The sequence below is a fragment of the Balaenoptera musculus genome, chromosome 4 (assembly GCF_009873245.2).
Source record: "Balaenoptera musculus isolate JJ_BM4_2016_0621 chromosome 4, mBalMus1.pri.v3, whole genome shotgun sequence".
Lineage (NCBI taxonomy): Eukaryota > Metazoa > Chordata > Mammalia > Artiodactyla > Balaenopteridae > Balaenoptera > Balaenoptera musculus.
Genome location: NC_045788.1, coordinates 143,121,779 through 143,138,353, shown reverse-complemented (window position 1 = coordinate 143,138,353; position 16,575 = coordinate 143,121,779). Strand labels below are relative to the sequence as shown.

The 16,575-nt window shown below is 60.8% G+C and overlaps 1 protein-coding gene across 1 annotated transcript; it reads right to left on the bottom strand.

Moving 5' to 3' along the window:
* Positions 1–10,554, bottom strand: AIRE (autoimmune regulator). The gene is made up of 14 exons (XM_036851097.1): positions 10,302–10,554; positions 9,597–9,771; positions 9,198–9,353; positions 8,756–8,830; positions 8,038–8,151; positions 7,084–7,226; positions 6,832–6,912; positions 5,809–5,924; positions 4,636–4,735; positions 3,877–4,059; positions 3,078–3,199; positions 2,824–2,920; positions 1,371–1,439; positions 1–274 (listed from the first exon to the last, which is right to left on the bottom strand). Exons 1-14 carry the CDS (start codon positions 10,449–10,451, stop codon positions 194–196), a joined length of 1,662 nt encoding a protein of 553 aa, XP_036706992.1. The 5' UTR covers positions 10,452–10,554; the 3' UTR covers positions 1–193.
* Between the last annotated feature and the right edge of the window lie 6,021 nt (positions 10,555–16,575).

The following is a 16,575-nucleotide window of genomic DNA, read 5'->3' as shown; positions in this document are numbered from 1 at the left end:
GTGCCGCCACAGGCACGGCTGCTGACAAGCTGACTGTTGACGGCACTCGGAACATCTCAGTTCCTGGTCCTAACCTCCCCCTCGGTCCCTTTCCAAGCCAGTGGCCGTGCGTATGAGGTCTGCTCCGGCTCTGGCAGCGTCCTCCGGTGCCTCCCCTCCTCCTCCCATGCCGCCCGAAGGCTGGGGTCCTGGATCAGGAGGGGAAGGTGGGCGCCTCGGCCACCGGGCGGGACATGCTCTGGATGGCCCACTGCAGGATGCCGTCAAAGGAGTGCTGCGGGACAGAGCAGAGAGCGGGGCTTGGGCCCTGGCCAGAACCTCAGGGGACAGGTGTGCCTGCCGGGCCCACATCCGGCCTGCCCTGGCCTCCGGGGCCACCTGAGTCATAAACATCGTGATGGGAAGGCGCCATCCAACCCAGCCCTCCCATTCAAAGGTGCGGAAACAGGCCCGAGGCCCCACCGGACGTCGGTCGGGGGGCACGCCTCATCCCACGCTCCTCTGAGCTTCCCGCAAGCCCAGGCACAGCCACCACGGCTGTTCTGCCAACTGGTGGCCTCTTCCCGGGTGTCTCGGCAGGGCCAGCTCCTGCCCTCACTCTGCCCAGCTCTGCGCAGGGCCTGGCGCTCCAGCGGGACTGGGGGAGCCGTGGGAATGCCCGAGATTCCAACAGAACGGGGGTGGCCTGCTCCACAGGGGCTTGTGGATCTGCCCCACTCTGCCCACCTATATTGGCACCTCGGGTCACCCCTGGCCCTCTTGGGGCCTCTAAAGACAGCTTCAGTGTCTGGGACCTGCCCATGCTTGGCCCACCACCCAAGGCAGGGCCCCCGTGGTCAGCTGGGATCCCCACCGTGCCACGCCAGGGCCCTGAGGACACGTACTAGCCACCTGGGGTCTGGGGGTGGCTGGAGGACTTTAACCTTTTCTAAAAGCCACCTTTTCTTCCCCGTGATTCTAGCTGTTCATCGTTGGGTGGAGGGGCCTGGGTTGAGGAGAGGGAGGGAGGGATCTGCGAGGGGGCGTGGTCCCAGAGTGCCTAGCTCCCACCCCCACCCCCGGAGAGAGTCACGGCCTCCGCATCAGGCTTCAGTGGCCCTGGTGCCGGTTCCTGCAGCCGCCAGCTCTCCAGGGTCCAGGCCCCCGGGACCTCCAGGGCAGCTAGAAAGGGGAGCAGCTCGGGGCCCGCTCTGGCTCGTTGGTGCGTGGAGGGCCCAGCGCCATCTGGGGTGACGCGGGCCTGTGGTGTCCAGTGTGCCCAGAACAGGGGTCTCCAGCTGCTCCCGTGGCCCGGGAGCCGGCTGCTCCAGAGGCCGTGGAGGCGGAGGCAGAGGGGGGGCAGGTGCAGCCCCAGCCAGGTGACGTGTTACCTCACTCAGGAGGGACTCCAGGTCATCCCTGTGCAGAACCGGCTCATGAGCAGCAGAATCATCCCCCGCCTGGAACCCAGAAAAGGGAGGAGGTCAACCCAACTTCCGCAGCCCTGCCGGGCTCATCCCCTCGGAAGCAGGGCTCCCTACAGAGGCAGCAGCAGGGGTTAGGGCGGTGTCCGTGCCAGGGCAGTGGGGTGCTGCGCGCTCCTCCAGGCGGGACCCTGGGAACTGAATTCTAACATCCAGCTCCATAGGCGAGGGGGCGCAGGCGAGCTCGGGGCTGCCTGCCCAGGTCCCTGCCACCCCTCTGGGGCAAGGACCAGCTGGAAGGGACCCTGTCACCGATGGGAAACGTGAGGCCCAGACAGGAAAGAGCCTGCTCCCACGCCAGCCCTTCAGCCACCCAACAAGCCTGCGGGGCCAACCGTGCCCCTGAGGGGCGAGGGCCAGAGCCGGGGACGTGGCACACTCCCCCTGGCTCGCAGGCTAGGAGGAGCAAGGCCATACTAAGTGGAGCCATATGCAATCGCCCAGTTTGTAGCTGAAATCAGCCAAATCTCGGCACCTCCTCCAGCCCTTGACGCCACCAGCCCTGGGTGAGGGCTTGGCACGCACAGTGCAGAGGGGTGGGGATGAGGAGCGAGGCTTCCAGAAGGAGCGGAACGCCAGTAGGTGTGAGCCCTCTTGTGCCCAGTGCCTGGGGTGCCCTGTCACCCACTGTGTGTGCAGGGGATTACGAGGCGGGACTGGGAGGTAGGATGGACCATGGACGGGGGTAGGACATCACCACCCTGGGCCCCCGAGGATTCTTCAGGGGCAGGGATGTGGACAGGAAGGCCCCTGCTGCGGGCAGTCGGGGCAGATGCGCCACCTTCTGCAGGCCTCTGAGCAGGAGACACACAGGACCCCCCCCCCCACCCCGGCTCTGAGGGAGCCCTGGGAAGTGAAGGTTCAGTGAGGCTAGTCACTCCTCCCCAAGGTCCCAGGGCCCAAGGCTGCTGGAGGATTGGAGGCGAGATGACACGGGTGGAGCCACACGTGCTCACTCCTGGTGTGGCGCCTCCTCCCACTCTCCCCTGCCCCCGCCCCACCCCGAGGACGGCGCTCCCTGCACGGGGCACTCTGGGGGGTGCGGAAGGGGCCAGGGCAGCTGGGGGGTTAGGGGAGCTCTGGGCCTGCAACCAACCGGCGACTTCATAGCCACTGTGGCTTGGGAGGGTTGCCTTTTTCGGCAGATTTAAGTTATCAGACGGGAGTCGATTTAAACAAATATATCGTATGTACAGAATGAACACACGGTCAGGAGGTTTGGGGCACACCCGCGAAGCTGGCGCCCGGGGCCTCCCCTGGAGATGTGCTTCCCCACCCCCAGCCCCGCGGCGTCGCCCCTCACCTGCGCCCCAGGGCCGGCGGCGGCGGCTTTGGCGGTGACCTTGGGGGTCCCGGGAGCCGGGCGGGCGGGGCTCTGGGCGGGACTCGCGGCGGGCGCCCCCTCCCCGGGTGCCGGGGCGGGGTCTCCGGAGCAGGATCTGCAGCGCAGGGCGGCCCTGGCGAGCGGAGGAGAGGCTGCACGCTGCCGGGGCTGGGGCAGGGCTGGGAGTGCCCTCTGGACACCGGAATCTTAAAGCCGTTGGGGGGCGCCGGGCCTCCCCCCCCTCCCCCTCCCCCTCCCCCTCCCCCTCCCGGTCCCGGCCGCGCACTCACCCGGGCCGGGCAGCGCCGGCGGGGTAGTGGCAGCGCCAGTGGAAGGCGGCGGCGCAGTGTGAGCACCGAAGCGCGTCCGCGCCGTCCCCGCACACCCCGCACCTCGCGCCGGGAGCCGGGCCCTGCAGACGGACCACGGCGGGGTGACCGGGGGCCGGGGAGGGGCGCACGGCCCCGGGACCCCGCCCGGGCTTGAACGGCTGGGAGGGGCTCACGGGGTGGGGGGCGAGTCTGAGGTTTCGGGATCCAGGCCTGGAGAGGTCAAGGGCGCCCCAGCACCTTTGGGCTGCAGCTTGGCGAAACTAGGTGCCCCGTCTCGGTCCCCCTTGGTGGACCCGGACCCCCTTCAGGGCTAGTCAAGGGGACGCAGAAGGGCGTCCGCTCCAGAGGAGGCAGGAGGGGCTGGGAGACCTGGGGCTGCGATCTCTGCCCCCTTTATCGTCCTGCCCCTGTGAGGGGGCTTTCAAGAGCGATGAGAGATCGGTCGCGTCCTCTGGAATCCCTCCAGCAGACCCCTTCCCTTCACCCTCCCCCGCAGAGCCCGCACCTTGTTCTGCGTAATCTAGCAACCCCAAGAGCCCCTGGGCCTCCCTCCAGCCTCCTCCACCCGCCCTCCCCCGGCCAGCCTGGCTGCTCCTGGCAGCCCCCCTCCCCCGGCCCCCACCCCCACCCCTAACCTCCATCTGAATCCTGCCTCCTTACCCCCGCCTGTCACGGTCCTGTTTCAGGCTCGCCTGGCTGCCCCTGTAGACCCTGAGCTCCCTGAAGACAGCCACCCTGACCCCAGCACACCGCTCACCTGCTGCCCCTCAGGGCCCACACACAGCAGGGGGTGCAGGGCCGAGGGGTCCAGCACAAGCGGGGGGGCTGCAGGAGGTGAGGCCAGCAGGTGCTTGTAGGTGACCGCAACATCCATTCCAGCGGGGCGCTCCCTGGGCGGTCCCCTCGCCTCCTCTCCCGCTGACCTCAGTGCCAGGAGGACCTGGAACCGGAGGGTCAGTTCTCAGAGGTGTTGCAGGGGACTTGCCCAGCACCACCCAGGAGTTAATGACCGCTGGGGCCCCGGGAACCGGGGGCTGGTGTCGGGGGGAGGAGCGCCACACTAGGTGGGAAAGGCCCGGGTGCGGTTCCTGGCTCTGTGGTCCCAGCAAGTTCCCTGACCCTTTCCCCATCTAAAGGCGGGGCCCCGTGGCCCTCACGGGCTGTCAGAGTACACACTCGGCGTATGCTGGGGCACGCATCGTATCCGTTGTGACTTTGCGGTAACAGAACACTTAAAACATTTTTGGAGAATGTTATCGGTGGTCGAAGTGCGTCCCCTGTGTTGGGCTGACAGAGCTGAAGGCCCCCAAATCAGAGTACTGAGAAGCGGGGCCGTTGTAAGGGCCGCTTCCCGGTGGCCTGCGCCCCCGTGGCCCCACGGGCGAAAGTGGAATTGATGGGGCCAGGCCAGGGTGGGGGGCACATGGCTCTCTGGCTGGGGCAGCCCCGACCCACAGGAGTGGCCAGGAGGCAGGCAGCCGGCGGACAGAGGGCCTGGGAGTGGGCCTGTGTGTACCGGGGTCTCTGCAGGCGGCTCCTGGGGCCGGGGCTCCTCAGCCCGGGGCAGGTCCCGCTGGGCTCTTCCCTGGAGGCAGCTGGCGCACCGCCAGGTCCCGCTGTTCACGTTGTCACCGGCCAGAGACATGCAGGGCGAGGCAGAGGGGACGGTAGACTCCCAAGCCCGCAACACAGGGGAGGCCTGAGGGCTCCTCCAGGTCACCCTTTCCGTTCCCCGATGGGGAAACTAAGGGGAATGGGCGGAGCCACAGGGGAAGGGCCTGCCCGGCCGGTGAGCAGGAGAGCCCAGGATGCTGGGGTAGTTACCCCAGTGGGGCAGCCCTCGCCCGCCTGGCACGTCCCCCGCGTGCTTCTCAGATGAGCCCCAAGAATTCCCGACACCCGCAAACCTGCAGCGGCCTGTGCCTGTGCCTGGCTCTCACGGGCCCTGCCTTGCAGGCGGGGCCTCCCTAGGCTGGCCTCGTTACATCCCTGGGACCCTCCCTCGATTCCCCGGGGGGACGGTGCCCAGTAGAACAGGAGCCAGTCAAGGGCAGGAAGGAAGAGAATGGAAGACAGGCAGCATTGAGCGGAGACGAGGGATGGCCTGGCCAGAGCCCCTTGTTTTAGCTCAGAGAGATGTGACCCGGTCAAGGTCATGCGGTGAGCCGGGCAGGGTCGGGGCGAGAGTGCCCACCCAGTGCTCCTCCCCGCACCCAGGTCGCCCTGACCTGCGGAAGCTGCTGGTAGTGACAGCGCTCTCCCGGGGGGCCAGGGCAGGGGGCTTTGTGCTGGACCTAGGATGGGCACCCCCCGGTCCTTGGGGGGCAGCTCTGTGGCCTCTGTGCTCCCCAGCCCGACTTGGAGTCAGACTCTGCTTAGTGCTGGTGGTCAGCTGCTTGTGGCGGTTTGGGCTGGGGGAAGATGGGGCGAGATGGGACGGGATGGCCATTCCTTGCCTTGGGCCTCGGCCCTGCCGGCCAGGCTCAGGGGACAGCGTGGCCACGCGGGGAGGTGGGTGGGAGGATCCCGGGCCCCAGCCCCACCGCCCTGCGACCTGAGCCAAGGCCCCCCTCCCAGGCCGGCCTCACTGCCCATCCCTGGCGTAGAGAGACTTCTGGGCGGCCTCCCACTCAGGGCGGGCGAGTGAGGAGGCTGCGAGGCCGGGCGGGGAGGCCGGTGCCGGGCCCACCTGGGGATCCGGTGCAGCGGCGGGGTCAGGCAGGCCAGGTGGAAGGCGCGGGGGCAGCCGTCGCAGCAGAGGAGCTCCCCGCCGTCCCCGCACGCCGCGCACTCATCCTCGTTCTTCTGACACAGGGGAGAGACACGCAGCGTCTGGGAGACCCAGGATGGGGCAGTGCCCTCCCCGAGAGACTCCCCTCGCCTGCTCCCTGCTGAAACCCCGCCCTGGCTGCCTGCTCCCCAGGGCTCCCCAAGACCCCTCTGCCTCTGAGGCTCTAGCCCCGAACCCCTCCTGGGCCACCCCTCTTGGGAAGAACGGTCCCTAAGGGAGGCTGGTTCCTCGCGGGTGCCTGTGCTCCAGGCGGCCCCAAGACTGCACGCCCACACCCATGGGGCGGCGGAGGGGCAGGCCCAGCAGTGTTCCCGTGGGCCCTGGGCCCCCGCTGTCCCCTCCGCCTGAGGCCTGCTTGCGCCCTCGCCTGGATGGCACCCACCGTGCCCCCCTGGACGCCACTTCCTTCAGAAGCCCCCCGGGGACTACAGAGCTGGGCAGCCCCTCACAGTGACGGGCGCACTCATGGTAGCAATCGCCCCCAGACCCCACCAGCCCAGGAGCTCCTGGGGGCAGGCACGAGTCCTCCTCATTTCTTGGTTCCCCGGGGCCCAGCACAGCGCCTGGCGGATCCATGGCAGAAACGGTGCTGGGAGCCCAAGGGCGTACGTGGTGCTTGGGTTCCTGGCTGCTGGCAGGGGACACAGCCACACCAAGGGCCCACCTGTGAGGCGTGGGACAGCTGGCAGCTGGACCAAATGCTGTGGCTTTAAGAGCCCGGGAGGACTCACTTGCTCTAACTTACGTGAATTTTTACAGTTGGGTATTATCAGAAAAAAATACTATGAAAAATAAGGTGCTCCATCCTGTGAACAGAAGCTTAGACCTCTGCCCTCCCGCCCCTGGAGTGACTGCCCTGGACACGTGGCAAATCGGCAGGAGGCCCCGCCCTCAGGACCCTGGGGGTGCTCTGGGCGTTACCTGGTGCAGCTGGGGCTCACTGGGGAGGGCAGGGGGGCCCGGGGCCCTGTCCGGCTGGCCTGCCCTCGAATCGCCTCCACCCTGCCAGGGAGAAGAGAGAGGGTCACCAGCAGGGGAGGCATTCGGGCGGGAGGGGCAGTCCCCAGCCCCAGCAGAGCTCCCCACCGGAGGTGACGTGAAGCTGCTGCCCTGGGTGCTGGGGGAGGGGGCCGAGGGCCAGGCCTCCCCAGGGGCGGTCCCAGCAGCGCTTACAGGGGCAGGAGCCTGGGTCCCCTTGGCTCGGACCAGGGTCTTCAGGCTGCCGCTTCGGGTCTTGTTCTTTCCCCCACCGGGGTCTTCAAACTTGCTGGGAGTGTAAAACTCCCCCCCAACCTGGATGCACTTCTTGGAGCCACCTGGGAGGAGACGGGTCGGGGGGCCTGGCAGGGAGGCTCTACAGCTTGCTGTTCCTCCCCCACAAACCCCACCCCTGTCAGCTCCGGGCCCAGGGTCCTGGACACAGGAGGGATTCTCTGCTGGGGGAAGCACGTCTCCCAAAGTCTCGTCCGCTTGGAGTCTCGGAATGCAGCCTTATGTGCAAGTAGGGTCTTTGCAGATGTTAAGATGGGCTTGCCCTGGACCGAAGTCTAAGGACAGCATCCTTATGAGAAGAGAAGAGGACGCAGAGAGACACAGGGAGGAGGCTCTGTGGCGACGAGCTGGAGTGATGTGACTACAAGCCGGGGCATGGGGGTTGCCATGAGCTGCAGGAAGCAGAGAAGACTCTGCCCTAGAGCCTCTGAGGGAGCAAGCCTGGACCCGCCCACACCTTGATTTTGGCGTTTCTGTTGCTTTAAGCCACCCAGTTGGTGGCAACTCATCATAACAGCCCTCGGAAAGTGCTGGAGGGCTCCTTGGGACCATCCCTGGTGGGTGAGACTGGAGCCCGCATCGGCTCCCAGGGTCCTCGGCGTCCCCAGAGCGTGTGCAGCACACAGAGTGGAGGAAGGAGGAGATGCAAGGATGGGCGGGCGGGGCCGGGGCCGCAGGTTGTCCAGCTTAGAGTCCAAGGGTGCCCCAAGCCCTGCCCAGACCATCCCCTCCAGAGACGGCAGACCGCCTGCAGGGAGTGGGGGCTGCCTCGTCCATGTCCCAGCTGCTCTGGAGCCACCAGGGAGCTGAGCGGGGACGTGGATCCCCTGGCAGCCCCTCCCCAGCGCCGTCTACCTGCCTCAAACACCTGCTGGATGAGGATCCCCTCCACGGCCCCGCGGGCTCCTGGGACGTCCCCAGATGACACGGCCATGGCTCTCTGGACCGAAGCGGACATGGTCTGAATTCCTGGGGAAGGGAGCACCAAATGGGGGGTAACCTATTGGGATCCACCTGGGAGGAGACGGGTCCTCGCCCCGGGCCCCCCTGCCCTCCCCAGTGAGCCCCAGCTGCACCAGGTAACCTATTGGGGAGTGAGGGGTGTCTGGGCAGCAGAATCCTTCCTTCTTTCCACACAGGGCAGGCCGGGGAGGGGGTCCAGCCCCTCCACAGACAGACAGACAGCCCACATGTAAGTGCAGAGACGGGCCATGGAGTGCGTGTGCGTGTGTGTGTACACGTATGTGGTGTGGTCTGGTGTGTGGTGTACGAGCCGTCCGAACCCAGTTGGCAGGAATGAACAGAGACGCTGGGATGTGGCCCTGGGCTGGGCTGGGAGGGAGGCAGGGTCCCCAGGGCCTGCCCTCAGGCCGGCACCAGGGGCCCACGGGAGGTCTCCGGGTCCCAGGTTGCATCTGGCCAAGGGACAGGGGGGATTCTCCAGAGGAAGCAGAGTCCGAGCTGGCCCTGAAGGATGGGGCACTCAGATGGGCACAGGTGGGGTGACCCCAGGCCAGCATGGTCCCAGCTCCCGAGACGGGCCCCTGACCCCCAGACCTGGGGCCTGGCTCACCATTGCCCAGCGGGAGGCGCTGTGGCTCTGCGTTGCTCTCTGACTTCTTGGAGGGCTTGGCCTTGGCTTGGGATCCTGTGGGGGAGCAGGGACAGCCTGGCCCTCCTCCCGCTGCTGGGCCAAGGCCAGGGGGCAGGTGGGAGAGTGCCCGGTGGGGTCTCCCGGACTCTGGTGCGTCCTCTTGCTTTACCGGGCTCTGGTGTCCACATCAGGAGAAAGGAAGTACACCCACCTGCCTACTCACAGGGCCCGGGGGTCAACAAGGGCTGCGGGGCTCATACAGGGTGTCCATCCAAGTCCCCAGAGGGACCTCTGCCAGGCTGGCTCTGGGCCAAGCAGGAGGGACAGATGCGCCAGGACCAGGTCGGGGAGGGGGTGTGGTCAGGGGGTGTAGGGCTCCGTGAGGGGATCTGTGACCCCACCGGCTCCTCAAGCTGGGTACCTGGGCTGGAGGTGCCCCTCGGGGACAGAGCTGCTGGCGGGGTGGCCCTCGGCTCCTCCAGGGCCTTCCTCTTGGTGGGGGGCCTGGGCAGCAGCACGGTGGCCTTGGGGCCAGCCGGGGGCCTCCTCCCCTTCCGGGGCTGGCTGAGGTCCACATCTGCGGGCGTGTGCAGGGCCGGAGGCTGAGCTTCAAGCCCAGAACTGACGCCCCGTTTGGGCAGGTGAGGCCTCAGCTCTTTGCTCTTACAAGCCAAGATGGTCCAGGTGATGTCCGGGGCTCCCTAAACAGCCCCGCGCCTCCCCTCACACAGTCCAGCTGGGGCTCAGAGGATGACTCCAGCCGCCAGCCCCAGTGAGGGAGGCTGAGCCGGCCGGGACCCCAGCCCCCCGTGCCCCCCACCTTTGGGGAAGCTGTCCAGGATGGGCTGCAGCCGGGTGTATCTCTCCAGGTTGTAGTCCTTGAAGAGAACCCTCCAGAAGTCCAGGATGACGGCCGTGTCCTGGGTCAGGAGCCACGAGAGGAGCGCGTGGAAGGCCTGTGGGCAGCCCTGCTTCTCCTTCAGACGCAGCGTCTCCTGAAGCAAAGTGGGAATGGGGGCCCTGCTCTTCCCAGGTACCCCCCTTCCTGCCACCTCCACTGCAGGACCAGAGGGCAAATGCTGACCCCGAGGAGGCCACTGGAGACTTGGGCACCTGTGTCCATCCCCTTGACTTGGGGCAGGTGAGGGGATGGCAGGGGGGTGCTGGGGTGAGGTGGGGGCCACCTGGAATTCATCTTAGGGGACTGTGCTCAACTTGGAGGGGGGCTTGGGAAGGGCTGGGAGGGGGCTTTGGGGATCTGGGGGGGGCACCGGAACTTGTCTTGGAGACCATTCTCTCCGCTGGCGGGTGGGGCGTGGGGCAGGCTGCGGCGTTAGCGGCAGGGACCTTACCCCTGGCCCTGGGGCTTGTGGGCGGGGAGGGGCTTGGGGGCGGGAGAGTGGGGAGGGGCGGGGCTGGGTAGGGTCCCTCTGGAGCGGGTCTTCCGCGACCTTGCCGGCTCCTGGGCGCGGGCGCGGGGAAGGCTGGGGCGCATTGCTGGGTTGCTGGTCTGGTTGGGGCCCACCTGGAATCTGTCCTCGGGGACCACGTCGTGGTCGACCAGCGCGTGCAGCAGCGGGAAGGCGCTGTCCACGGCCACGGCGATCTCCGTGCGGTGCAGCCTCAGGAGGCGGCGCAGCGCCGTGTCCCCACCGGCCCGGGCCTCGCCCGCCATTGCGGGGTCGGGGACGCGGGGCTGGGGGCCCCCTCTCCCCGCCTGGGGTCCCGCGGCCTCGGGGTGCCGCCGGACTTGTGGGGTGTCTGGGCCGTGTCAGCCTCCTGGCCCTGGCGCGCCCCCTGCGCCGCCGGGCACCTGGGCGGGCACACCTGGCCCGGGAAGAGGGAGCCCCAGGCGCTTCCTTCGGCCTCCGCGGGTCTGAGCTCACGGCCCGGGTCTCTATTATACGGGGCTCTCCTGGGAGAGAGCAAAGGCCGCTCAGCCCGAGCCAATCAGGGTCCAGGGAGCTTCCTCAGGGGCAGGAACGGAAATTTCCCTGTAACCCGAGTGCGAGATGGTCCCAGCCACCTGCCAGCCCCCTTGTGCACCCTCCAGCAGGCTGCTGGCTTTTCTCTCCTTTTTAAAGAAGCCTCTGGACTCAATTTCCAAAATGTGCTTCCAGCCAGCATCCCACAGGGCCTGTTCAAATGGGGAAAAGCCAGGACAGGTGTCTTCACCTCACCTGGGGCCGAGTGTCAGACACGAGCAGGGGCTGCCCAGGTGCCCCAGCAGCTGGGGGAGGCAGCACGGGAAGCCTCCACGGGGCTGCGCGGGGGTAGAGTCCCTGGTGGGGAGTGGGCACCGCTGCCACCGCCGCAGCAGCTGCTCAGGGTCCCAAGCCTGGGGCTGTAGGAGGAGGTACCCGCCTGATGGAGGACCTGGGGTATGACTAGTGCATGTCAGTGGGTTCAGAGCTGGGCATCGCCTGGAGGCTGGTGATGCTGGGCAAGTTGCTTTCCTTCTTTGACCCTCACTCCTCTCATTTTTTGTTTGTTTGTTTTTTTATTATTGGGCTATAGTTGTTTTACAATGTTGTGTTAGTTTCTACCGTACAGCGAAGTGGAGTTCCCTGTGCTATACAGCGGGTTCTCATTAGTTATCTATTTTATACATAGTAGTATATATATGTTAGTCCCAATCTCCCAATTCATCCCACCCTCCCTTTCCCCCCTTGGTGTCCATACGTTTGTTCTCTCTGTCTGTGTCTCTGTTTCCACTTTGCAAACACAGGTTCATCTGTACCATTTTTCTAGATTCCACATATATGAGTTAATACACGATATCTGTTTTTCTCTTTCTGACTTACTTCACTCTGTATGACCGTCTCTAGGTCCATCCACATCCCTGCAAATGGCCCGATTCCATTCCTCTCCGTGGCGGAGCACTATTCCACTGTACGTGTGCACCACATCCCCTCTATCCACTCACCCGCCAGTGGGCACCTAGGTCGCTCCCAGTCCTCTCATTTTTAAAATAAGCACACTCCACTGGGAGTCCCCAGCTGATAGCCACCTTCTACTTCCTCCAGGTGTGTTAGAAAGTAAAGCTTCTAGAAGGCAGCTGGCCCCATGGACAGACATGCCTGTGTATGGGCCATGGGAACCTCTGTCCCTGTCTGGCTCACAGCCCAGGAAGGGGCGCCCCAGGAGTCTTCCTAGGTGGGGGACAGAGGCTGGGGGACAGAAGCTTCCGGGGGGGAAGTAGGGAAGGCTTCCTGGAGGGTCGCAGCAGGGGTCCCTAAGTCCGCGAGATGGGAACAGCATCCGAGGCAACTCGTGGGCAGGGGCAGTGGACTGGGGCGTCCAGGGATGCTGAGCTCGCGGGGGCCCAGACAGCATGGTCTGGGTAGGGGGCAGGGTTGCAAGACACAGTGGGAAGGACCATCCCTGTGGTCAGCCTGCAGAGTTGGGAGGACTTCTGGAGGAAGCTGTCTGGCCAGGTTGTGTTAGGGAGAGAAGCTGGGCGCCTGGGGACGGGGCTGGAGGGTGAGTGGGGGCTCCAGGAAGCCTGGGGTCAGGGCCAGCACTGGGCTGGGACCGGCCACATGGGGCAGGGGGAGGGACTCGTGACCGATGAGATGGGGGTGTCACCGAGACTTCTTACATGCGTCGGCCCTCATGTTTTACACTGAGGTGGGAGCCCAGGGTGGGGCACTGTGAGTCCCCTCCTGACCTGGGAGCCCTGCCTTTGTGTCCCCACCTCCAGGCCCGGGCCCCTGATGGTTCAGTTCTGGGCCTCGGGCTGCGCCAAGCCTGGGGCAGCGGCGTTGGAGGTGGAGACGTGAGCTCCGTCAGCCTGGGGCCGGCTCAGGGGGTGGTGGTGAGGGCTGAGGGCATTGTCCTCTCAAGGGCCAGGACCTGAGCGTGGAGCTCTCGGGCTAGCTCTCCTGTAGAATGTCCTGGGGACTGAGTCAGGAGCAGGGCCCTGGCACTGCCCACCTCCAGGGTGCCGAGCCCACAGGCTGCAGTGCCGTGGGTGCAGCCGTGGAGATGTGGGGCTTGGGGGCCATTCCTGCCTGTCCTGCGTGACCCCAAATTTCACACACAGAAGCACCCAGATGCCAGGGAGCTGTGTTTGTGGCCTTGGGGTGACCGGCCCGCAGCCCCGATTCAGCATCATGATGGCCATCGTCACTCTACACCCAGTACATTTTCTCCCTGGGGGGCTGAGTGGTCCCTAGGGAACGCTTTAGTCACAAGCCAACGGTTCAAGGGAAATTAAAAACTGCCAAGAAGAGCAAAGTCTTCACTTCACTGTTTAAAGCCCTGATACCCTTGCAGGTGCCTCTGTCGTGAGGCTGGCCTGGCTGCTTCGGGCGTCACGCAGGCTCTGGCTTGGAGATTAGCAAACAGGCTCCTGTAGAGTTTCGGACTTTCCACTACGCCGGGGGTTTCCGTAGCAGCCCCTTACCTGCTAGCAACCTGGAGCGGCCCAGGGTGTGTGGAGACGGCCTGTGCGACCACAGAGGGGCCCCCAAGGGCCGGCACTGCCTTCAGCCAGGTCACTGCCTTCTGGGCCTGAGCCTCAGCTCCTTCTCCAGACAGCGAGCAGCCCAGCAACTTGCCCACCCCTCAGTAGCGAACCTCTGAGCCTGTGTCCTCACCTGCAAGGGAGTGAGCACAGGAGCTTCTCCTGAAGATGAGACACGCCGGCCCCACTACACACTAGGCACTGTTCTGAGTACTTTGCAATTGCCCTTGCTTAATCCCAGAACCACCCTGTTTGTTCAACATTGTTAGCGTCCCCATTCTCCATATAGGGAGATTGAGGCACAGAGAGGTTAAGGAACTTGACCAAAGTCACACAGCTAGTAAATGGCCTTAGATGGATGGTGTCCAGGTCCATGCTCTCGGCACATAGGACACTCCTTGGGTGCCCAGGTCATGTCAGGCACTCCCAGCTTGCAAGGAGGAGGAAATGCTCCCTGAGTGATATGCCCAGATATCAGGGAGGAGGAGGCCCCAGTGGCAGGGTGGGAACAGGAGGGGGTCCTGTCCCTCGGCTGCTGGCCTTGGCCCCTCAAGGAAGCCTGGACACTACAATCTTCTCCTTTTGCCCCGGACGGAGGCTTCAGTCTCTGTGGCTCCCCAAAAAGGGCTGGGGTCCCAGGGGTCAGGAATCCTGAGTTAGAATGCCCTCAGTGTCCTCAGAATGCCAGCCCAGGCCTCAGCTGGAGGAGCAGAGCAGGAGAGGCCCTTGGCCTGCCCCCTGAGGCCTTCTTGGGTGGTGGGGCACCCGGGGAGGCTCAGTCTCCTGGTGACTCTCTGCCAGGACTTTAGCACCCTCTTGTCCTCCAGCTAGCTGTGTGACCCTCTCTGCACCTGTTTCCCCGAGAAAAGATGCTCAACATCATTACTCACTACGAAAATGCAAATTAAAACCAAATGAGATACCACCTCACACCCACTAGGATGGCTATTATCAAAAAACAGACAATAACAAGTGTTAGAGAAGATGCAGAGAAATCGGAACCTCACACGTTGATGGTGGGAACGTAAAATGGTGCAGCCGTTCTGGAAGAATGTTTGGTGTCTCCTCAATGAGTTAAACATAACATTACTGTATGACCCAGCAATTCCACTCCTAGGTGTACGCCCAAAAGAATCGAAAACAGATACTCAAACAAAAGCTTGTACACAAATGTTTATAGCAGCGCTACTCACAACAGCCAAAGGATGGAAACAACCCAACTGTCCCACTACAGAAGAATGGATAAAGTGGGATCCATCCATACAATAAAATATCGCTCAGTTACAACATGCATAAACCTCAAAAATGCTAGACTAAGTGTAATAAGTCAGACATAAGACGCCACCTATTGTGTGACTTCATGTATGTGAAATACCCAGAATAGGCAAATCCACAGAGAAAGAAAGCAGATTTCCAGGAGGTGGGGGCAGGGGAAGGAGGAGTCACTGCTTAGTAAGTATGGGGTTCCTGTTTGGTATGATGAAAACGTTCTGGAAATAGACAGTGGTGATGATTAATACAACATTTTGATGTACAAATTGCTCCTGAATTTTAAACTTCCAAATGGTTAAAATGGTAACTTTTATGTTATGTATATTTTACCACAATAAAATTTAATTAATTTTTAAAAATTCAACTGGGCATATTTGTGTGGATCTATTTCTGGGTTCTCTATTCTGTTCCATTAATCTCTGTGTATGTCCGTCCATCCATACCACAAATATTTGACTACTGTAATTATATGATAAATCTTGAAGCCCAGTAGACCAATTCCTCCCATTTTATTTTTTTTCAAAATTGTTTTAGCTACTCTTGTTTCTTTGATTTTCCATATAAATTTTAGAATAATCTTGTCTCTGTCTACAAAATTATTGCTAGGATGTTGATAGAAGTTACAATTTGGGGAAAATTGGCATCTTTATTACGTTAAGTCTTCTAATCCATGTGTGTATGTTTCTCCATTTATTTAGAACTTAATTGATTTCCTTTATCAATGTTTTGTAGTTTTCAGCACACAAGTTCTATACCTGTTTTGTTATACTTACACCTAAGATTTAAATTTTTGAGCAGGTGTAAGTAGTTTTGTGCTTTTAATTTTAATTTTTGTGTCTCTATTCATTGTTAGTATTTAGAAATACAAATGATTTTTCACATGTTCATCTTACATCCTACAACCTTGCTGAATTCATTTTATTTGTTCTAGGAGTGTTTTTATTTTGTTTTGAGATTTTCTACAAAGACAATTTTATCATCTGTAAATAGGAACCGTTTGATTTCTTCCCTCCCAAGCTGTATGCCTTTTTCCCCCTTTTCTTGCCTTATTGCACAGGCTAGAACTCCCAGTACTATGTTGAATAAAAGTGATGAGAGTGGACGTCCATGCCTTGTTCCTGATCCTACAGGAAAAGCTGTAGGTTTTTTGTAGATGTCCTTTATCAAGTTTACGAAGTCCCTTCTATTCCTATGTTTTATCAGAGTATTTATGATGAATGGGTATTAAATTTTGTTATATGCTTTTTTGGCATTGATTGATATGATCATATGATTTTTCTTCATTAGGCTGTTAATATGGCAAATTACATGGATTGATTTTTTGAATATTGAACCAAACTTGCATCCCTGGAATAAACTCCACTTGGTCATAGTATATCTTGTTGAATCTGATTTTCTAATATTTTGTTAAGGATTTTTGCATTTATATTCACAAGGTATTTTGGCTTGTAGTTTTCTTTCTGTGACTGTCTGTTTGGTTTTGGCATTAGCTTCATACAATGAATCAGGACGTATTCATCCTCTTTTATTTTCTGGAAGAGATTGTGTAGAATTAGTGTTAATTCTTTTTTAAATGTTTGGTAGAAACTCCAGTGAAACCATCTGGGCCTGGAGATTTTTTTTTTGAGGGGGGTTAAATTAGGAATTTAATTTCCTTAATAGTTATAGGCTATTTTCTAATTATTTTATATCAGGTTAGTTGTGGCAGTTTGTGGTTTTTAAAGAATTGGTTCATTTCATGTAAGTTGTCAAATTTATGAATGCAGAGTTGTTCATAATCTCCCCTCATTTTCCTTTTGATGTCCTTAGGGTCCACAGTGACACTGCCTGTGTCAGTTTTAAAATTGGAAATTTGTGTTTTCTCTGCCTCTTTTTTTGTTTTTGTTTTTTTGGGTCAGTCTTTCTGGACATTTGTTGATTTTTTAAAAATTTTCTCAAAGAACCAGCTCTTTGTTTCACTGATTTTCCCTGTTGTTTTTCAATTTTTAATGTTATTGATTTCTGCTCTTATCTTTACTATTCTTTTCCTTCTGCTTGCTTTGGGTTTATTTTGCTCTTA

Bases quoted from the DNA above. Each gene is read 5' to 3' on its own strand.
- AIRE (XM_036851097.1), bottom strand. From the start codon at position 10,451: ATGGCGGGCGAGGCCCGGGCCGGTGGGGACACGGCGCTGCGCCGCCTC. The intron at 5,925-6,831 runs GTAACGCCCAGA...CCCCTGTGTCAG, and splicing joins GTGAGCCCCAGCTGCACCAG to AAGAACGAGGATGAGTGCGC. The intron at 275-1,370 runs GTAACACGTCAC...TCTGTCCCGCAG, and splicing joins TGGAGTCCCTCCTGAGTGAG to CACTCCTTTGACGGCATCCT.